At 41.6% G+C, this 24,072-nt stretch overlaps 1 protein-coding gene across 2 annotated transcripts in view; it reads left to right on the top strand.

The window, feature by feature from the left end:
* Nucleotides 1-22,557, top strand: part of GALNT5 (polypeptide N-acetylgalactosaminyltransferase 5) — an 84,753-nt gene extending 62,196 nt beyond the window's left edge. For both annotated transcript variants that reach the window (XM_088461986.1, XM_088461985.1), the window contains 6 exons: nucleotides 1,359-1,478; nucleotides 4,798-4,915; nucleotides 7,045-7,368; nucleotides 10,574-10,654; nucleotides 13,875-14,036; nucleotides 20,289-22,557. In XM_088461986.1, the coding sequence (XP_088318112.1) occupies nucleotides 1,359-1,478; nucleotides 4,798-4,915; nucleotides 7,045-7,368; nucleotides 10,574-10,654; nucleotides 13,875-14,036; nucleotides 20,289-20,429 (946 nt within the window). In that variant the 3' untranslated portion in view covers nucleotides 20,430-22,557. The remainder of the gene's footprint in view (nucleotides 1-1,358; nucleotides 1,479-4,797; nucleotides 4,916-7,044; nucleotides 7,369-10,573; nucleotides 10,655-13,874; nucleotides 14,037-20,288) is intronic.
* Nucleotides 22,558-24,072: the final 1,515 nt, after the last annotated feature.

The following is a 24,072-nucleotide window of genomic DNA, read 5'->3' as shown; positions in this document are numbered from 1 at the left end:
TAATATGAATCAGGGCACTACTATGAAACATAAGATGAACTAGGACACTACTATGGGGCATAAGATGAACTAGGGCCCTAATATGTGGCATAATATGAACTAGGGCACTACTATGGGGCATAAGATGAACTAGGGCACTACTATGAAGCATAAGATGAACTAGGGCCCTAATATGGGGCATAATATGAATCAGGGCACTACTATGAAGCATAAGATGAACTAGGGCACTACTATAGGGCATAAAATGAACTAGGGCCCTAATATGGGGCATAAGATGAACTAGGGCACTACTATGGGGCATAATATGAATCGGCACTACTATGAAGCATAAGATGAAATAGGGCCCTACTATAGGGCATACTATGAATCAGGGCACTACTATGGTGCATAAGATGAACTAGGGCACTACTATAGGGCATACTATGAATCAGGGCACTACTATGAAGCATAAGATGAACTAGGGCACTACTATAGGGCATAAAATGAACTAGGGCCCTAATATGGGGCATAAGATGAACTAGGGCACTACTATGGGGCATAATATGAATCAGGGCACTACTATGAAGCATAAGATGAACTAGGGCACTACTATGGGGCATACTATGAATCAGGGCACTACTATGAAGCATAAGATGAACTAGGGCACTACTATGGGGCATAAAATGAACTAGGGCCCTTCTATGGTGCATAAGATGAACTAGGGCCCTACTATGGGGCATAATATGAATCAGGGCACTACTATGAAGCATAAGATGAACTAGGGCCCTACTATAGGGCATAAGATGAACTAGGGCACTACTATGGTGCATAAGATGAACTAGGGCCCTACTATAGGGCATAAGATGAACTAGGGCACTACTATGGGGCATAAGATGAACTAGGGCACTACTATGGGGCATAAGATGAACTAGGGCACTACTATGGGGCATAAGATGAACTAGGGCACTACTATGGGGCATAAGATGAACTAGGGCACTACTATGGGGCATAAGATGAACTAGGGCACTACTATGGGGCATAAGATGAACTAGGGCCCTCCTATGGGGCATAAGATGAACTAGGGCACTACTATGGGGCATACTATGAACTAGGGCACTACTGTGGGTTATATAATGAACTAGGGCACTACTATGGGGTATAAGATGAACTAGGGCAGTACTATGGTTCAAAAATATTTACAACTGATGCAGAGACAGGTGTGTATTTAAAAGCATGGAGGTCGGAGCCCCATCAAAATGTTGCTATGGGGCCCAAAAAGTCCTGGCTATGCCCCTTCCCAGTGCTCTTTATATCATAGACCCAAATTCATATTAGAGGATTCCTGATTATCTGATTTACGCTGTTATGTTTAATCCCAGCTACATGACTGTGGACAACTTCCAGAGAGGTATTTTTTCATGGCCGATGAACTTTGGCTGGAAGCCGATCCCTACAGAAGAACTACAGAAAAACAAATTATCAGAAATGGACCCAATAAGGTAATTAGTTGACATGTTCATATTCTACCTACAAAATATAATATAAAGCTTTCTTCTGTGTTGAAGCCAGGGAAGCAATTCTTCATTAGTGCTGCTGATAAGGTCAGAGCCTTTAATAAAGCGAATAAGGAAGAATTACTGTGTGCCCATCAGACGAGGAGGCATAATTAAAATTCATTAGTATTAGAGATATAATGGGAGAAACCACCAAAGAGTTTGCATTTTAGGTTGAGAATTATTAAAGCTTCTAAAGAGGAAAAGTGGTGGTGTTACCTATGGCAACCAATCAGCTTCTAGCTATCATTTTATAGAATGTACTAGATGAATGATGGCTATTAGTTGGTTGCTTAGGGTTTCACTTCCACTTGTCCTCTTTGGAAGGCTTGATAAATCTGTACCTAATCCCCCCGGGGTCCTAGGAACACAAACACCCTAGTTATGAAGAGGAGGGTCTCCTTGTTGCAAGAGTTACTTGTACAATGTGGTGACACAGAATTTTTTTTTACATGTGTAAATGTAAAGAAAAAATATTTTGTACTGTTCTTATGATGATACTAATATGGTAAATAATACACACTCAAGGTTCCCGTATCTGGTATTATTCGTATTTATGGGGCCCATTAACTGATACCTTTGATCTGGACCCGCTAATGGCTAATAGCATATTCAGTTATAGGTGTTCTTATAGATGGCATCACTTGTGTCCTATACTGTGGCCCCATTTGGTAGAGAAGTAATACAATTAAAGGATATTTGTCAAAGGGTTCATAGTTATAAATAAAATTGGTAGATATAGAGAAATAATGCCAATATTATATACATGCCATGGTCAGAGAGCAAATGTAGACGTGGGAATATGAAAAATGGAGTCAATGGGATTTGCTAGTTTTAAAATCAAATCAACAGGAGAAGTGTCCATATTGCATATCACTGTGAACCGGCCCACTACAACCACTGGGTACATGCCTAAGGTAACAGGAGAAGTGGCCATATTGCATACCACCGTATACTGGCCCACTCCAACCACTGGGTACACGCCTCAGGTAACAGAAGAATTGGCAATATTGCATGCCACTGTACACTGGCCCAATCCAACCACTGGGTACACGCCTCAGGTAACAGAAGAAGTGGCAATATTGCATGCCACTGTACACTGACCCACTCCAACCACTGGGTACATGCCTCAGGTAACAGAAGAAGTGGCAATATTGCATGCCACTGTACACTGGCCCAATCCAACCACTGGGTACATGCCTAAGGCAACAGTGTTTAGGGGAGCATAGAAATTATAGATGTACTGTTCGGTTTTGGCTCAGATCTTCATGCCAAGTTCAGATCTAGTCTGAACGAGGCAAAACATTATTTACCACAGAAATCTCTGCACAGATGTCTGAGAAAGATGACATTTTGTCCTTATAAGATGATGTTTTGCCTCGTTCTGGCTCGTTCTGCCTCATTCTGAGATCCGAACTTGGCGGGAAGATCCGAGCCAGAACAGAAACACTCATCTCTAATAGAAAGGGATTTATGCTGCTTATATTCCTTTTCTGCTACCTCGCCTCTAGCAAACCATCTATTTTTCTTTCAGTAAAATAACTGAGAATTGGGTGTGGGGTGGAGGAGCAGCGTGCGAGCTGCAGAACCAGTAATGTAGGGTTTATGCTCTCACAAATTATCTAAATACACCCTTACAGTTCAAATAACTAAAGGTGCGTTTTCTTTGAAAGAGGTTACAAGCAGGTGCATTATGTTCCTAATCACACTGTGCACAATAGCTCCAGAGAATTAAACACTTCTGTGTACAGCTGGTCTCATAATACTTAACCTATAATCTGCTTCTAAACTAGGAAAGAATATTTCACTGCGATAGAAAGGTCATTTGTATAATATTAGGTTGCAACCAACTCATTAAAGGGACCCTATCACTATTTTATATTTACTTGGAACCCAATTCATTTGTCCTAATGTTACTTATTTTAAATATTGTTTTAGTCTGTGTCCTATGGTCACTCCCTGCTCAAAGCAAAATGCACAACATTAAAGTTTCAGCAGTGGAGCTAGAGCTTCACCACAGAACATAATGTGTAAGGGGTGTGTAGAGACATTATGGTGTAATTACACTGCTCTACTAATTAGTGTCCTTTTCACATTATACAGCAATAGGCCAGCAATCCTGCTATTTGCTTTTACTATTTGTAGGCAGATGAGCTCTTTCCAGACTACCAAACTAATAAATGACACAGGGGATTTCAGTATCTGCCAGTTTCATTGGCCAGCAAGCCAGCCAATCAGAAACATGGATATATTTCAGTCCATTTCCTACATGTACAATCAGTTGACTGGTCCAACCATTTAGACAGAGGGCAAAACTTACTAAGCGGCGGGTTCTAAACCCCGGTGGTTTGGTGGCGGTTTGATGGCGGGTTCTATTCTGTTCTAAACCCCGGGGGTTTGGTGCCGGTTTGACGGTGGGTTCTATTCTGTTCTAAACCCCGGGGGTTTGGTGGCAGTTTTGCATTGGTTTCTAAATGACAGCCCTGTTCTATTCTATTCTAAAATGTGTTTTGACAGCGGTTTTGCAGTGGTTTTGGCCTTAGTAAATCTGCAGATAGCAAAACTGCTACCAAACGGCAGGGGGTTTAGAACCCGCCGCTTAGTAAATTTTGCCCAGAGAGTTCATATATTTTGGCCAAAGTTTACTAAGCGGCGTGTTCTAAACCCCGGCAGTTTGGTGGTGGCTTGACAGAGGGTTCTATTCTGTTCTAAACCCCGGGGGTTTGTTGGCGGTTTTGCAACAGTTTCTAAATGACAGCTCTGTTCTATTCTATTCTAAAGTGTGTTTTGACTGTGGTTTTGCGGCGGTTTTGCCATCTGCAGATTTACTAAGGCCAAAACTGCTGCAAAACTGCCATCAAAACACATTTTAGAATAGAACAGAACAGGGCTTTCATTTAGAAACTGCTGCAAGAACAGAATAGAACTCGCCGTCAAACTGCCACCAAACCACCAGGGCTTAGTAAATTTTGCCCTTTGTGTGTTAAGAACCTCACATAACAATATTTTATATTTTTCTTTGTATGTTCCTATATTATATATTAAATGACCCCCTACAGAACATCACAGAGTTGGGGCGGTAGGCTGCTGTGTGAATGGCCCATTGGGATGTAAAACTTATCTTTATATGAAGCAAACTTCATGCATAGAACTTGTTTATGTCTTTTTTTTCAATTAATGGTTACTTGCATAATGTAGTGCACATTATTTAACACTCTACAAGTACTGTAATACTTATTATTTTACTTTTTGTTAAATGTTTCAGATGTCCAGTCATGGCTGGGGGACTTTTTTCCATCGATAAAAAATATTTCTATGAACTTGGTACATATGACCCTGGTCTGGATGTTTGGGGAGGAGAAAATATGGAAATATCATTTAAGGTATCTCTTAAAAAAGTATATGATTTTTATTTTGTTTATATTCTGACATTTGTTTTAAGTGTGTAAGTGTGTATTAAGTCAATGTTTTCTTGAATAACAACATATCTGTGTTTTTGATAATAAAACTGGCTATAGAAATGAATATGCATTGATTCAATTATTATTATTAGTATTAATTTATAGGAGCGCTGCAGTGCCATACAGAACAGTGATGCAAAGCCGGAAAAACAAAGGAAAGCTGGGTACCCATTAGATGATATATCGACCAATATATTGTTTTGACATGGATCGGAAATATATAGGGCACATCGTCAAATATGTACCCGTGATTGCACACTCTCATGGGTCGTCAATGGCATCGTCACATCTGCTATTCTGCACGGCAGATTTGACGATTCGGAAACCGATGGCATGCTCCTGAATGCGGCCACTGAACGATATCGTACGGTGTATCCGGGTGACCGATGTATCCTGGATCGTCCTGTCGGCCACGAACCAGGATTGCCTAATGTGTACCCAGCATAACAATATCATATATACATAATTACATTGTGTCCAACCAGAGTGCACTGTCACTGACCCATGGCCCTTGATTATGGCTAGCAGAATGCCTGTACCAGCACTCTGCAGCCAGTAATGCAGGAACGGTACAGGCAGGCACCTTGCCGTGTATACAGCTGCTGCGTTTCTGGGTGCTGGCCGGCCCCATCCCTTTGGGTGACATCAATCATGACGTCGTGTGCAAAGGGTGCGACGCAGAGCGTATTAAAGCACTTTTACGGCACTGTTTACATGCGTATACTTGTCGGCTTGGCTAGTGAGCCAAAGAGGGAAGGATGATACAAGTTAAGGGAGGGCCATGCTTATTATGAGACCTTACATCCTAAAGGAGAGGGAAAGGAATGGGGGTATTTAGGAGATACAAGGGGGTTTAGGAGGTGGGAGGAAAAGAATGGATCAGACAGATAGACTACGTTGGGTACAAATTTTGAGGGAACATATGAAGTAATAGAGATGAGGGACAGTCTGAGAATGTCATATAAGTTTGGTGCAGCACAGGAAAAGTATTGGATGCAGCAGTAAGAGGTGGTAACCAGTGAGAAGGGCAGTTGGCAGACACTGGTTGAAAAAGGGATGTATTGTAGAGGCAGATGAGGTTGAAAATATAGGAAATAGAGGAAATGGTAAGACCTGTGCAGGTGAGGGGAAGGAGTTTAGATTGGATTCTGTATGGGATAGGGAGCCAGTGGGTATGCGTTCGGCATCCCGGCGGTCTGGATGCTGACGCTTCCCTTACCATCACCAGAATACCGACATTGATCAGAATCCCGGCGCTGGCACCCTGACTGCGGGATGCCGAAGGTAAGGAGCAGGGCGGGGGGGATGGTTAGGTTTAGGGGTTAGGTACAAGGGGGAGGGTTAGGGTTAGGCACTAAGGGTGGCGGGTTAGGTTTAGGGTGCAGGGAGGAGGAGGTTAGGTTCAGGCTCCAGAGAAGCAGGTTTAGGGATAGGGTAGGGAGAGGGTTAGTATACCGACCACCAAGTGTCTGTTTGTTAACCCTGTCGGGATCCAGACCTGGATCCCGTCTGTCAGTATTACATACCGATTCCAGCCAGTGGATGTACTAGATAGTAAGCATAAAGAGTGGTGTGAAAGAAAGATCAGTCTAGCAACAGTGTTAAGAAGAGGCTGAAGATGAGAGGGGTTTGTGTGTGGAGACCTGAGGTTGCAATTGTCAAGACATTAGATAGGGGAGTGTACAAGTGTTTGGGTAGCATCCAGGGAGAGGAAGGGTAGAATTCCAGCGATATTCCATAGATGGAACTAACACCAGAGTGTAAGTTCCTGTATGTGGAGAAAAAAATGAAAGAGAAGAGTTTATATATATTTTCACAAATTCATGCAGCATTAGCAGGAAACATAAAGGGCAGTGGGAAAAGTTACATTATAGTGACTAGAAAATTATTTTATTACCTGTGGCCTGTGGAGCACAAACATTTCTGAGCACTATGCAATTCCCTAAATTGAATTTAGGATTTTCCAGGTCTGAGCAATTTGGATCTAAGTGAAGGACACTTTTGATGCATTAAATAATGTTCAATGTTTATCTTGATGATCTATTCTTTAGATTTGGATGTGTGGGGGAGAAATCGAGATCATCCCTTGCTCCAGAGTGGGACACATCTTTAGGAATGACAACCCGTACTCCTTCCCCAAGGATCGTGTAAAAACTGTTGAGAGAAACCTGGCTCGTGTGGCAGAAGTCTGGCTGGATGAATATAAGGAGCTTTTCTATGGTCACGGTTACCACCTCCTACAGGAGATTCCAAACATCGGTGACCTGACCAAGCAGAAGGAACTTAGGAAGAGACTCCAGTGCAAAAGTTTTAAATGGTACTTAGACAATGTCTACCCTGATCTGGCTGCCCCGCTGGTCAGAGCTACTGGGATTGTAAGTATCAGTCCACATCATTTTAAATGCTATTTTTACATGGTTGTGTAAAATTAAAATAAATGAGCTTTATCATTAATAATATTATTGATTACATGTATTTTATCTCTCATCCAATTTTTTTTCATGATATCCAGTACCAAGTTCATAAATTAAACTATGCCATCATCAGATAAGACACTGAGGGGTTTATTTACTAAGCAGTGTTAGGAGACAGAGTGAAAAGTGATAAGGTACCAGCCAATCAGCCATCTCATTGAAAAATGACAGTTGGGAGCTGATTAGCTGGTACCTTATCACTTTTCACTCTGTCTCCTAACACTGCTTAGTAAATAGACCCCTGATATACATATGTGCCCATTTAACATATGGTTTATATGTAAATTCAATTTAAATTTAAAATTTTTTATTATTAAATATACTTTTAATAAAATTCATGTATTCCGGGAACTCCTCTGTAGCAGCACCAGCAGAAATTTGGGAGAGTTGGAGATATGAGGGTGTGCATGTGAGATGACCAATCAAGAGATAGTGATCGGCCCTCCTACTCACACATCCTCAATCCTCTGCCATTTAAAGAGAATTTTATTTATATGCCATGTAGAAAACCCAGGGCTCCTGCTAGGAGAAGTGAAACCCCAATAAAATATTTTCCTATGTTATAATGCAGCTTTAAGATTTAAATGCAGTCAGAATGTATAGAAGCAGCAACAGCTTAGACTCCAGGAGGTCGGCCAGACAAGGTCACAGAACGGACTTATGAGCAATGAAGCGTGTAGCATGTAATCACCAGTCCTTACTTTGCATCACTCCCGAGTTCCAAACTTACCTCTGAAAGCAACATCAGCACAAAAACTCTTTGCCCGCACAGAAGCCTCAGCTTATGCACAGAACCAGACATCAGCTAGAGCAGTGATTCCCAACCTCGGTCCTCAAGGCACACTAACAGTCCTGGTTTTAGTGATATCCATGATTGTGCACAGATGGTTAAATCAAAATAACTGAGGTACTAATTAAGTCACTTGTGCTCAAGTATGGCTATCCCTAAAACCTGGACTGTTAGTGTGCCTCGAAGACCGTGGTTGGGAACCCCTGAGCTAGAGTGATGTAAAGCACATCATCCAATGGACTCTGGAACATGTAACGCACGCCCTGCAGCAATGAATTACACTTTACTGTCTGACAATGTGACAAACGAATCTGAGATTGGCAAATGCCAGGTGAACGACTCCTGCCTGAATGCATACTGCCAACTGTAAAGTTTGGTGGAGGAGGAATAATGGTCTGGGGCTATTTTTCATGGTTTGACCTGTGCCCTTTTGTTCCATTGGAGGTAAATATTAATGCTTCAACATACTGTGGTATTCTAGAGTATTGTATGCTTCCAGCCTTCTGACATCAATTTGTGGAAGCCCTTTCCTGTTTTTTTATGACAAAGCCCCAAAGTGAGGTCCATCAGAAATGGTTTTGCTGGGTTCGGTGTGAAAGAACTTGAGTAGTCTGCACAGAGTATTCTGACTACGAGCCAAGCCTTATCACCCAACAATGGTGCCTGACCCCACTAAGCCAGGTATCAAACGTTATTAGGTAATACCTTCAAAAACTGCTTTTTTTTTCGAAGGTTTACTACAATACATATGGCTCTCCATATGTATTAAAAAGGTCAGTAGCAAATATCATAGTCCAAAATCTAGTGGAAAGCCTTCCCGGTTTTCTGTATTTTTACCAATACTGTTGTGCAAATGCTGTTCGCGCCCTTTTTATGTCAATTCAGTGCGCTCTTTTTAGTTATTAACACCCTATTCTGAGTAGTGTGTTGTTTTTTGCAATACAGCAGCTCTGGGAGACATACTTCTAAAGAAGGATTACTCTTGCTAATGTTTTTGGTTATATATTTCTTGCCTGATCATTGGTACTTATTTTATGTAAATGTTCCTGATTTTTAGTACTTATTTTATGTAAATGTTCCTGATTTTTAGTACTTATTTTATGTAAATGTTCCTGATTTTTGGTACTTATTTTATGTAAATGTTCCTGATTTTTAGTACTTATTTTATGTAAATGTTCCTGATTTTTAGTACTTATTTTATGTAAATGTTCCTGATTTTTAGTACTTATTTTATGTAAATGTTCCTGATTTTTAGTACTTATTTTATGTAAATGTTCCTGATTTTTAGTACTTATTTTATGTAAATGTTCCTGATTTTTAGTACTTATTTTATGTAAATGTTCCTGATTTTTAGTACTTATTTTATGTAAATGTTCCTGATTTTTAGTACTTATTTTATGTAAATGTTCCTGATTTTTAGTACTTATTTTATGTAAATGTTCCTGATTTTTAGTACTTATTTTATGTAAATGTTCCTGATTTTTAGTACTTATTTTATGTAAAAGTGCCTGATCTATGCAAATCTCATAGATTTCACTCATGAATTTAATGATGACTGTGAAGGTACAGCAGTATGCTTCTTGTGATGGGAGGAACTGGAAGATTGGGGATGCTCCAGGCTGAGTGTCGGCTTTCTGCGCCCTCATGCAACAATGACAATTAGTTTTATGATACAACTTAAATGAGAGCCAAAAGGTAGAGAATTTGTATTTTCAGGGATGGTCCACTGCCTAATGGGGGGGCAGAGCAATTGTCCTTTCCATGATAGAAATTCGGTTTTACTCCTCTGAGATGGTATAAATGAGCCTATACAGTCCTTTCAGTGGTACGCCTTGCAGGAACACTTCGGAAAAGCAGGCTTCCAGGCGCACTTCCAAGAATTTAAAATATACATTCAATAACACAAAGGGAACATTATGTGTGTAATTAGGACAGACACATTACTACACATGACTACATTAATGCAGGTGGTTGTCCTGCGTTTCTGCAAAGTTGGTGATGATTGATTTTCGATGGGCAGCTCCTTAAACTACAAAGTAGGTGTGGACCTATACAGGCAGACAAAAAGATGCAATGCATGATGAGAGCTATGGATACATACTACCATTATTTGCACTTTCAGAAATATTTTTTTCTCTGCAGATTGCTTGCAATACTTCCTGCATTCCTAGTAATTACCACTAGAGTGCACCAGAGTACAAGTTTTTACAATAAGAAAGCTCGAAATCTGTGTCTGCTAAATAAATTCATAGATACTTTGTATATTGTACAAATCATATGTGTTAACATTTTAACAAATTTTTTTTTCAATTTCAGATAATAAATCCTGAATTGGGCAAATGCCTTTCTTTACAAAACTTGACTGTAGTCCTCGACTCATGTGATGCCAGTAAACAGGTATGGCATGTACTAATGGCTAGAAAGTAGAAACGCATGACATCACTGGTGCATCACACACAATGTGCCTTTAGGCTACTGATATCTTTTAAATAATATTTTACATAGGGGGAGATGTATCAAACAGAGAAAACAGTGGAGAAGTTGCTCATAGCAACCAGTCAGCTTTGAGGTAGCATTTATCAAGTACATTTCCCCCATAGGGGGTCTATTTACTAAGCTGTGTTAGGAGATAAAGCGAACGTGATAATGTACCAGCCAATCAGCTACTAACTGCCATGTCACAGGCTGTGCTGAAAAAATGGCAGTTAGGAGCTGATTGGCTGGTACCTTATCTCCGTTCACTGTATCTCCTAACACAGCTTAGTAAATAGACCTCTTAATCTCTGATCCCTTAACCTCCTTTCTGAGTGCTGTGATTCCTCACCTGTCGCTACCTCCCTCTGCTCTTCTCAAGTAGCTGAAGAAATTGCACCTTTACAAATTAGGGCCAGATGAGCAAGTAGGCCGCAGGAGAGTACTGCGTCCATCCCACCTGTTGCTATGTTATCACTAGAGATGTGTGGTTCGGTTTTACTCGGATATGTTCAGATCTCAAAAACGGCATCATATTGCCTATCCGACTGTCACATGTTTTGGATAGCTAATAAGATAAATCCGAACTTGCGATAATTTGGCGATAAGAACTGAATAAAACTGAACCTGCACATCTCTAGTTATCACACCATTTTAGACCGCCTTTGTAATTACATTTCCCATTGGTTTAACTATTGACGCTAGAAGGTTGAACATTAGCAGCCTCTAGCCGCCTGGTGAATTAGAGATGTGCGGTTCGGTTCCACTCCGTTCTTTTCGCCAAATTAGCGCAAGTTCGGATTTATCCTGTTGGCTATCCACAACACATGAGAGCCAGATAGCCAATAGGATGCATTTTTTCAGATCGGAACCGAGTAGAACTGAACCGCTCATCTCTTGTGTGTACATAACTTTGTTATACCCGTGTCCTGTGCTTTATGGACCTGGTTCAGAGATGTACTCTACGCAGACAACAGGTGCATCTTTGGATGTAGCTGCTGTATGCATATATACTAATGCTGCAGGAGGCGTCTGATGAAAAACGATGCTGCAGCCAGCATCTCAGATCTAATGTCTGAGTCTGTAGCTGCAGCCTAAGCTGACTCAGAATGGTCACCTCCAGCCCTCTTGAAAGGCGAGTAAATTTGCATTGGAAGACATATTTACTGGCCTCAGCACTTGCAAAAAATGGGTCCGACACCCCCCGTTTTCTGGAAATGTAGGCAGCACCACCCCATCCCCAAACGATGACATACTGCAGCTTAGGGGGGGACTGTGATCACCGTTGCATTCAGTGCTCGGCACATGCGTAATACAGATTCTGCGCATGTGCCGATCATTCAATATCAGAGTTGTACACAAGCCATCAGCTTTGCATACAACAGTGAATCAGGCCCCATATACCTATGCTCTTAAATGTAAATGTATGTATATAAACTGAACTACAATACACTTTTTAATGGGCATTTAAATGTAATGGTCGGGATTCTTACAGGTCTTTAGGCCAGTTGGCCATGTGAATAGTGCTATGTGCATCTCTGTAACATGTAGTAACAAATCATACACTTGTATGTATTTTGAAATGTAATATATTGCTGTGGTTTAATGCACGTTTACCTTTTACCGTCTTGTTAATTATGCCTCGCGGTGTTTACATTCAGCAATACAGGACAGCTCCACAAATTACTGTCCCTTTTCTTCTATTTAAAACAAAAAAAAGTTTATAAAAGTATTTTTAGCATACAATTCAATATAATAAACATAAAATAAAAAATAACATGTGAACAGGTGGAAAAATGGGAGGAGAAGCCAGACTAAAGGTCCGTACACACTAGATGATTTTTGGAATGATATGCTCAATTCCGTCGCATCGGAACGACAAATCGTTCAAAGTAGTCTAGTGTGTATGCACTATGGGCCTGATTCAGAGCCGGACGCTATTTGCGCTCGCTCGGCCAGGAAAAGGGGCTGGCTATTTAAATTAACCGTTCGCTCTTTGCGGTCTGTTCACGCCTCTAGGTCTGAACGAGCGAACCAAACATGCGGTCGTTTTTTGGAAAACTACGCCCCCTGGCCACTCGCATCCTACATCATGTCCGCTATTTATTATATTAATTGAGTACATCGACCAGTATGAACTGCTCGCTATTCTTGTAGTTGGTTTTTCCTACTGCAATCTTGCGAGCAGTTCTGACTATAAAATAACCCAGTGACGTGGTCGATGACGCTGCTGTATTAATTATGCACACCCATAAAACGCCCATTTTGACCTTTAAGCACGACTGCATTCGGATCTCCACTCCCCGTTTTCAAGCACCTTCCCCTGTTACCACCCACATACGCCTCCTCCTGTCACTCAAAATAGCAGGCATTCGCTATTTAGCGAACAAACGATTTTCAGCCGTACTGACTGGTTCGCGCATGCGTATTACGATCCGTACGCATGCGCAGTTGTGCAAACATCGCTCGGAACGAACGAGCCGCCGCTTACGAGCGGCTCTGAATCAGGCCCTATGTCATCCGATGCGCGCTCCCATGGGGTCGTCAGACGCATTGTCAAGTCGGCCCTACATGCAGCTCAACCTGACGATGCGGCTGACGACCCCATGCAGCAGGATGCGACAGAGGCCGACATATCAGGTGGTCGGGCACTGGATCGTTTAGTGTGTAGCGGCCACTCGATATGTTGGCCCGTCGGCAGGGGAGGGGGCGCCGGTCACTTCGATGGGTACACACATCGCATAGTGTGTACCCAGCTTAAACGCCAGCACTGTCCCTCTCTTCCTATTGCTGATTATTGTACTTCAGACACCACATCTTTATGCCATAAACATTGTTGCTGCCTGAGACATAACCAAGGGCAATCCGTTGTAATGTCTCCTCTTTTCGGTGTTACATTGAGCAATGCAGGACTTACTGTATTGCAAAGACCACATCTATAGGTCTGGTCCTTGATATGGCATATTTCATTACATAAACAATAATTTAGGACATTACCTGAGACATAACAAGGACAATCTGCTGTAAAGTCCCCTCTGCGGTCAGTCCTTCCTGTGTATCATTATTTGATCCTTTAAGACAAGTTTCTGCTCTGATTAGTTTTGTCAGTAATTTCATATCTCATATGATTTTTTTTTTACCACAGAACCAGCAATTTAATTTCACATGGTTAAGATTACTTAGACAGAAGGATCACTGCATTGGTCCCGCGGATGTGAAAGATAAACTGACTGTAAAATCGTGTGATAATATGAACAGCGGCCTACGCTGGTTACACAAATCCCTGACATCATTCCAGCCATCACTGGTAAGTAAATACTGCTTAACGCCATATATAAATAGATAAAGGAGCAGGAAGTAAGTGAGCATTTCCCACAAATGAAACTCACCCATCTAACCTGGAGTATTTGTTTTTACGTGTAAGCACCTCTTTGCTAATCTTGTGGCTGGTAATCAGCCCAGCTTCACCCTGAGGTGTAATCTGTCTGCCAAAAACTCTATTAAGATAAACAGAACAAATACAGCCGGCACGACCTTCTTCTGGAAGCTCTGGTAGATCCGGGCAGCTGAGGTGCCTTTGCTTTCCCATGCTGTAGCTCAGTTGTTTAGCTGACATCTCATTCTCACACTTTATACTTGTAGTGGTTGGCTGGAAGAGGCCCAACCAACAATCTCGCCCTGTTTAGCTATGTCCATAAACTAAACTTCTCTGCTTTATTCTCTCTTCTCATTGATTTTAAAAAAGTTAGAAAAGTTATAAACTGGTAGAAAACATTAATATTAAAGATGAGTGGGTTCGGATTAGTTCGGATTTTCCCGCCAAATTCATATTTTTCTCGCCAAAAATCGGGCCTCAGAAAGAGGCAAAACGTCATCTTTCATGGACAAACATCATCATTCCTGGACAAAAGGATGTTTGTCCATGATAGATGACGTTTTGCCTCTTTCTGAGACCCGATTTTTGGCGGGAAAAAGCCATACTTGACGGGAAATTCAGAACTAATCAGAACACGCTCATCTCTAATTAATATAGCTCCAGTTCATAATATAAATGTCATAGGCCCATTTTACTGCTGTCCCTGAAACAACATTTCTAGTGGGGACTTTGGCTAAGATAAAGAAGCTGACTAATTTACATATAATTATCAGATAAATGTATTTATGGTCAGGTACACTCTCTATAAGAATGTATCTGAAGGCTACACTTCCTTCTCAGTTTGCCAACTGTTTCCATAGAATAGAATTTTAGATGTGATGCTGGTACATGCTACCGTACTTGTCTACCCACCTGGAATATCCAAGCAACTCCCGAAAGCAACCTACCCTACAGGATCTTATGTCTCTTTATTAGGAAGTGGGAGGGAAGGAGCTTTGATAAAAGCAAAAAGGAGGGGTCAGGGAGAAGCAACTTGTGTTGTCACTCCCACCCCCATTTATCCCTTGAAACTAGGACCTCCCTTAGTCCAAAAAAGAGACTATGCATGCAGGGCACATGTATTAATGTTTTTCCATCATCACTGGTGTTTCAAGCAATCAGCACTAATGACAGGTGTTTGAGATGTGATAGGGTGAAAATTAAGCAGCCGGTGGCAGGATATGTTTACCTGTTCCCCATACAATTGGTGTATTCTATTCTAAGAGAAGAGAAGCTGTATACACTTCATTTACACTTACATACACCTCTATTCTGCAGTGTGAGAAAGCAGATTTGCACGGGCCGTATTTACACTTATGTACAACTGTAAAATCTTGCTGTGCCTGCAACTCTTCTTTCTACAGTATAAAACCTCTGCATAAACTATAGTAATGAAGGGAGACATATCTGCAGGTCAGCAGTAGCCTGAGAACCGCCATGGAGACAGATCAACTATATATGTGTATATATATATATATATATATATATATATATATATATATATATATATATATATATAGAAGAAAGCAACAGCGGCATATAGAAATGGTTTTCTATAAAAACTGAGAAATTATTTTCTATAAATGAGTCTCGGTGTGTAAGATTTAAAAACTGTATTTTTTTATGTAGGAAGAGAGAATTTTGGGTTGAATCTTAAAAGTGGGCCTGTCACCAACACATACCAGTTCATACATTTTATGGCTAAAACAACATACAGCCTTTTAATTGGCTAGCAACCAGTAACATCACATTGTCAGTGGTTTATTTTCATGAGGCATAACTTAATATTCATGAGGTACTGGTTCCTAGTGAACTGATATGCTGCCTTCTCATGATTATTAGTTTATTCCACAGTAGATGTCTCCACTTAATGTGGATGACAGCTTCACTTAATGGGGACCTGATTGAAAACATTTCTACCAGCAACTGAATAACATTAGCTGTTTCCCTTAGCAACCAATCAGAATCTCGTTTCTAGTACAGATTAGAAAGTGAAAGCCGACATCTGACTCTCACGTGTTGTCATATTGCAGGAACTTTAGCTGAATTAAATAAATATCTTATGGTATAAATGAGTCATGCTGGAAGGTACAGTACTGTATGAATGCCCGTAGTCGTATAAGGCTAAACTCCATGTCAGGAGTTATGTGTAAGGCCACACTTTAATGTCAGGAGTTATGCGTAAGGCCACACTTTCACGTCAGGAGTTATGCGTAAGGCCACACCTCAGTGTCAGGAGTTATGCATACAGCTGGCCACACCTCAATGTCAGGAGTTATGCATAAGGCCACACTTTAATGTCAGGAGTTATGTGTAAGGCCACATTTTCATGTCAGGAGTTATGCGTAAGGCCACACCTCAATGTCAGGAGTTATGCGTAAGGCCACACTTTCATGTCAGGAGTTATGCGTAAGGTCACACTTTAATGTCAGGAGGTATGCGTAAGGCCACACCTCAATGTCAGGAGTTATGCGTAAGGCCACACCTCAATGTCAGGAGTTATGCGTAAGGCCACACTTTCATGTCAGGAGTTATGCGTAAGGTCACACTTTAATGTCAGGAGGTATGCGTAAGGCCACACTTTCATGTCAGGAGGTATGCGTAAGGCCACACTTTCATGTCAGGAGTTATGCGTAAGGCCACACTTTAATGTCAGGAGTTATGCGTAAGGCCACACTTTAATGTCAGGAGTTATGCGTAAGGCCACACTTTCATGTCAGGAGGTATGCGTAAGGCCACACGTTCATGTCAGGAGTTACGCGTAAGGCCACATTTTCATGTCAGGAGTTATGCGCAAGGCCACACTTTCATGTCAGGAGTTATGCGCAAAGCCATACTATAATGTCAGGAATTATGCGTAAGGCCACACGTTCATGTCAGGAGTTATGTGTAAGGCCACACTTTCATGTCAGGAGGTATGCTTAAGGCCACACTTTCATGTCAGGAGTTATGCGCAAGGCCACACTATAATGTCAGGATTTATGCGTAAGGCCACACGTTCATGTCAGGAGTTATGCGTAAGGCCACACATTCATGTCAGGAGTTATGCGTAAGGCCACACTTTCATGTCAGGAGTTATCCGCAAGGCCACACTTTCATGTCAGGAGTTATGCGCAAGGCCACACTATAATGTCAGAAATTATGCGTAAGGCCACACGTTCATGTCAGGAGTTATGCGTAAGGCCACACTTTCATGTCAGGAGGTATGCGTAAGGCCACACTTTCATGTCAGGAGTTATGCGCAAGGCCACACTATAATGTCAGGATTTATGCGTAAGGCCACATGTTCATGTCAGGAGTTATGCGTAAGGCCACACTTTCATGTCAGGAGTTCTGTGTAAGGCCACACATTCATGTCAGGAGTTATGCGTAAGGCCACACTTTCATGTCAGGAGTTATCCGCAAGGCCACACTTTCATGTCAGGAGTTATGCGCAAGGCCACACTATAATGTCAGAAATTATGCGTAAGGCCACACGTTCATGTCAGGAGTTATGCATACAACCACACTTTAATGTCATGAGTTATGCGTAAGGCCACACTTTAACGTCTGGAGTTATGCGTAAGGCCACACTTTCACGTCAGGAGTTATGCGTAAGGCCACACCTCAGTGTCAGGAGTTATGCATACAGCTGGCCACACCTCAATGTCAGGAATTATGCATAAGGCCACACTTTAATGTCAGGAGTTATGTGTAAGGCCACACTTTCATGTCAGGAGTTATGCGTAAGGCCACACCTCAATGTCAGGAGTTATGCGTAAGGCCACACTTCAATGTCAGGAGTTATGCGTAAGGCCACACTTTCATGTGAGGAGTTATGCGTAAGGTCACACTTTAATGTCAGGAGGTATGCGTAAGGCCACACTTTCATGTCAGGAGGTATGCGTAAGGCCACACTTTCATGTTAGGAGTTATGCGTAAGGCCACACTTTAATGTCAGGAGTTATGCGTAAGGCCACACTTTCATGTCAGGAGTTATGCGTAAGGCCACACTTTCATGTCAGGAGGTATGCGTAAGGCCACACGTTCATGTCAGGAGTTATGCGTAAGGCCACACTTTCATGTCAGGAGTTATGCGCAAGGCCACACTTTCATGTCAGGAATTATGCGCAAAGCCATACTATAATGTCAGGAATTATGCGTAAGGCCACACGTTCATGTCAGGAGTTATGCGTAAGGCCACACTTTCATGTCAGGAGGTATGCTTAAGGCCACACTTTCATGTCAGGAGTTATGCGCAAGGCCACACTATAATGTCAGGATTTATGCGTAAGGCCACACGTTCATGTCAGGAGTTATGCGTAAGGCCACACATTCATGTCAGGAGTTATGCGTAAGGCCACACTTTCATGTCAGGAGTTATCCGCAAGGCCACACTTTCATGTCAGGAGTTATGCGCAAGGCCACACTATAATGTCAGAAATTATGCGTAAGGCCACACGTTCATGTCAGGAGTTATGCATACAACCACACTTTAATGTCAGGAGTTATGCGTAAGGCCACACTTTAACGTCTGGAGTTATGCATACGGCCACACCTCAATGTCAGGAGTTATGCGTAAGGCCACACTTCAATGTCAGGAGTTATGCGTAAGGCCACACTTTCATGTGAGGAGTTATGCGTAAGGTCACACTTTAATGTCAGGAGGTATGCGTAAGGCCACACTTTCATGTCAGGAGGTATGCGTAAGGCCACACTTTCATGTTAGGAGTTATGCGTAAGGCCACACTTTAATGTCAGGAGTTATGCGTAAGGCCACACTTTAATGTCAGGAGTTATGCGTAAGGCCACACTTTCATGTCAGGAGGTATGCGTAAGGCCACACGTTCATGTCAGGAGTTATGCGTAAGGCCACACTTTCATGTCAGGAGTTATGCGCAAGGCCACACTTTCATGTCAGGAGTTATGCGCAAAGCCATACTATAATGTCAGGAATTATGCGTAAGGCCACACGTTCATGTCAGGAGTTATGCGTAAGGCCACACTTTCATGTCAGGAGGTATGCTTAAGGCCACACTTTCATGTCAGGAGTTATGCGCAAGGCCACACTATAATGTCAGGATTTATGCGTAAGGCCACACGTTCATGTCAGGAGTTATGCGTAAGGCCACACATTCATGTCAGGAGTTATGCGTAAGGCCACACTTTCATGTCAGGAGTTATCCGCAAGGCCACACTTTCATGTCAGGAGTTATGCGCAAGGCCACACTATAATGTCAGAAATTATGCGTAAGGCCACACGTTCATGTCAGGAGTTATGCATACAACCACACTTTAATGTCAGGAGTTATGCGTAAGGCCACACTTTAACGTCTGGAGTTATGCATACGGCCACACCTCAATGTCAGGAGTTATGCATAAGACCACACCTCAATATCAAGAGTTATGCATACGTCCACACCTCAACGTCAGGAGTTATGCATAAGGCCACACCTCAATGTCAAGAGTTATGCATACGTCCACACCTCAATGTCAGGAGTTATGCATAAGGACACACCTCAATGTCAAGAGTTATGCATACGTCCACACCTCAATGTCAGGAGTTATGCATAAGGCCACACCTCAATGTCTGGAGTTATGCATACGACACACCTCAATGTCAGTAGCTATGCATAAGGCCACACCTCAATGTCAGGAGTTATGCATATGGCCACGCCTCAATATCAAGAGTTATGCATAAGGCCACACTTTAACATCTGGAGTTATGCATACGGCCACACCTCAATGTCAGGAGTTATGCATAAGGCCACACCTCAATGTCAAGAGTTATGCATACGTCCACACCTCAACGTCAGGAGTTATGCATAAGGCCACACCTCAATGTCAAGAGTTATGCATACGTCCACACCTCAAAGTCAGGAGTTATGCATAAGGCCACACCTCAATGTCAGGATTTATGCATACGGCCACGCCTCAATGTCAAGAGTTATGCATAAGGCCACACCTCAATGTCAGGAGTTATGCATAAGGCTACACCTCAATGTCAGGAGTTATGCGTACGGCCACACCTCAATGTTGGGATGTATGAATACATATCTAGATTCTGTCTATATATCTTACTTGTAGAATGACCTACTAATATGTGGAATGTAACTTTTCGTTTTCCTTCATTGAATCTTGTGTATGTATGTTTTTCTGTTGTAGGCAAATCACCTTGTTCTAGAAAGCATTCCGCGTCCAACATGTCTGGAGGTGGATCCTACACTCAAAAGAGTACGAACAAACGCTTGCAAGCCGGAAAATAAACTACAAAAGTGGCAATTTGAGAAATACTTTGCTGAATGAAACAATGTTAGAACAGAGGAAAGATATATATTTTTTAATACGGAATGATAGTCATGTGGTCAAGATCATGGCTTTTACCTTGCCTGTTTTCTGGATTCATTCCTCTGACTAGGTTCTCAGAAATGGGAAATTCAAAATAAGGTTCCCATGTTACCGCAGGTTTAATCAGGCCAGAAAATCTACCCCGGACTGCTATTAGACCCTAATTATTTTTTCAATTACAGGTTTTGGATGGAAAAGGGGGATTATTCTTGTAAAACAGGGAAAAATGGAAATATATTACTGAAAAGAACTCAGCTTTGACATACTGTAAGACTATGGGGCAGTCTCTAGAATGATAAAATGAGACCAATATTAAGGGTGTGAATACTTTCTAATAATGAGGGTTGCCAGGCTTCTGTTGATTTATTTTTATGCTGTTGGGAATATTATGTTACAGTAGGGGTCTTTTGGGGTAATGTTTATATGTCCCTTGAATTAGCGTTAAGAAACTTATTTATTTATCTATGACTTGTATTTTGTAAATAAGAACATTCTCAAACTTGATATGGAAAGGTAACACGTCAGCCTTGAGATAACTTTATTTAGTTTGCTCATGCAACTTTTACTAGATGGACAGCATTTTTTTCTAGTTTATATCTGTGCTTTTTAGAAACATATTTATTTCATCAGAGCTATTTATATATGTTGCCCAGGATTACATCATAGCGCCTCTTGCATTGGATACAAGTGAATAGAGAGAGCAGCTCTGCATCATATCCAAGAGCAACACAAAGTAATAACTGTGCCTGCTGATATAAATACATAGCTAAAAAAAAATAGACAATACATTTAGTAAATGTTGAAGAAGGCATGTACAAGCCAATACAATAAGCTATTTTAAAAGTGGAGGACGCCTTTTGGACACATGAAAAAGAACTAAGGACATATACTGTAGGGGTAGATTTACTAAACCTTGGAGAGAGATAGGCTGTGTTTAAAACATGACAGTTAGGAGCTGATTGGTTGGCGCTTAATATCTCTCCAAGGCTTAGTAAATCTAGCCCATAGCAACTGAAAGATTGGAATTCTCATTTCCTGATCTTGTAGCCTAATGTGCATAATTGTTACATTTTATGTTTTAAAACTGAACTCATACATCATTGTTTTTATCTGGGCAAAAATAAGCTGGTTTTTTTTGTTTAATAAAGATTATGACCTATGGGAATATAAGTCAAATTCACAATAATTGAAACAGGGATTAAATAGATTTCGCCAGCAGCGACTTTGGCTTCTGTAAATAACGCCATCACTTGTCACCTAACACATAGCGCCATCTGAGGATTATGCTATACTTACACTTTTAATGCCACCACCTCCGATTTTCCTTGGGCATACACGGAACACTTGCAGTAGGATCACATGGTTATTCGAGATCTCGCGCAAGGGCATTATGGTTGTCTATGAGCCACTAGGCTGATGCATTATGGTACTTGCACTCCCACTTCAGCATCTAACATATTAATACATTTCAGCGCTATAGCTCCTTCTTTGCCCCAATAGAACGTGAAGCAGGAGCCATAATAGCTCAGAGAGAACTATACAGTATTTACCCCTCAGGTTCAGTGGTTAAATACTATAAATTATTATTATTTTTGTCCCTGCAAATTTCCTTACTTCTCAATACTGACTACAATACTGACAATGGACGCAGTTCTCTTTACCATGTTTTATTCTTTGGTCTATACAATTTACTATTTATTAAAGAGGAGTACACAAAGTAACAGAACACCCAGCACAGTAAACAAGCCATGACTGAATATTTAGTACTATAACCAATGGTACATCCAGACCTTAGTACATCGTTTGCTTAGCAACAAAGTCACCCTGCAGAATAATTTTACATTTTGGTAACTGTTAGTAGACTAAATAAGCATATGTTGTACTCTGAAGTGGTCAGAAGGGATCTCGGTCTGCAGGAGATGCTGATTGCTGTTTATTCAGTTATAGGACCCCTGAAATGGCTCTTTAGAAGACAGTTCTTTATATTTCCAGGAACTAGCACTAGATTCTATTTATGTGACCTCTATTGTTTAACCTGCAGGAAAAGCCTCTATGTAAAAGAGAAAATATACATGTTATAACCTGAGATTATTCTTACTTGAATTTTTTTCATGAACGTTCTGTAGAACGTTGATTAAAACAATTGTCACAGTATTTGCATATTACATCTATAGAGCTGATAGGAGCTGCCGTGCTTATTGTTAATCTAATACCCACTTTACACCGACCTGAAAATCCCGGGTTGATACACGTGAACACACATCAACCCAGGATTTTTGTCAGTGTAAATGGATCGGGATCCAACTCAGGTAGTTTGCAGGGTTGACCACGGATCGTTCCCGTGTCACCCTGCAGTGTAAACGGCGTGATCCGGGTCACAATGACCCTGATCATGCCGCATGCCTACTGATTGGCCGGCTTCAGTGGCGCTTGGAGATGGCATCATCTCCAAGCATCCACTGCAAACAGCCCTGGGCCGAGCAGCACGGGGAGGTGCACCTGGGCCGCTGAGGTGAGGGGGAGGGTGGGGGAGGAGGAGAGAAGTGGTGCACACCTGCGCCGGAAGAGCTCCAGTATGAACAGTGCCGGCCCGGGGCGCCAAGTTGTAAATAGGGTCTGTCCCAGGTCTGATCCGGGTTGGAAACGTTCCAAATCCCGGGTAAGACCTGGGACTTTTGGTATAAAAGGGGTATTATATAGAAACAAGCTACCATAATTTAGCATGAACTGCGTCTGTAATGGGTGGATCTGTACAATTTGGCCCCCACATGTATGTCTGCATTCCTATACGAGTTTAAAGTTTCTCTGTCACCTCAATGGAGGCAGCCATTTTGTGGGCTGACAAATACTTGTCAGAATGCAGCCCATCGATTCACTAATTAAAATGTTGACATTGTTAGTTCCAAGTAATGGTGCATACACACGGTCAGATTTGTCTTCAGATCTGAACGATAACAATTTAAAAAATCGTTCAATCATTCATATCTGAAGGAAAATCTGACATATCTGACATGTATGAACGATGAGCGTTCCCGATGGTCAGATAACGATATCTGACATCTGATGTGTTTGCAGTCAGACTTGGACGATTCCATTCATTTTAATGCAGTCAGAAATCGTTCAAATCGTTCAAATTTTTTGTAAAATCGTTCAAATCGTTCAATCGTTCATCTGATACATCTGACAAATCTGACCGTGTGTATCCACCATAATTAATTATTTGAATGATTTATGGCGTTAATTCTTATGCTGCCCATCCACTAGGCGATTAAATTGAGCGATTGAACGATAACGATAATTGTTTGCAAATCGCTCACTAAGATGTCTAAAATGACCAGCGATGCTCGCTCCCGCTGGTCGTTTTAGACATTATCATCGGGCAAACATGCTGGACAACCTGACGATAACGTCAGACTGAGCATGTTAGCAGATGATTGATGTTCCTACACTGAACGACTGCTCGTACAGTGTAAGCTCATCACAGACTGATAAACAACTGCACAATTACAATGTCGTAATCGTGCAGTCTTTTGCCTGTCTTCTAGAGGATGGGCAGCTTAAGTGGATTGTTAGGCTGACATTGCTAGCTCCTAATTAGTTG

This window comes from Taudactylus pleione, unplaced genomic scaffold, assembly GCF_031769625.1.
Source record: "Taudactylus pleione unplaced genomic scaffold, aTauple2 ptg001137l, whole genome shotgun sequence".
Taxonomy (NCBI): Eukaryota; Metazoa; Chordata; class Amphibia; order Anura; family Myobatrachidae; genus Taudactylus; species Taudactylus pleione.
Note: the sequence above shows the minus strand (reverse complement) of the source record. Positions and strands in the feature narration are given on the sequence as shown.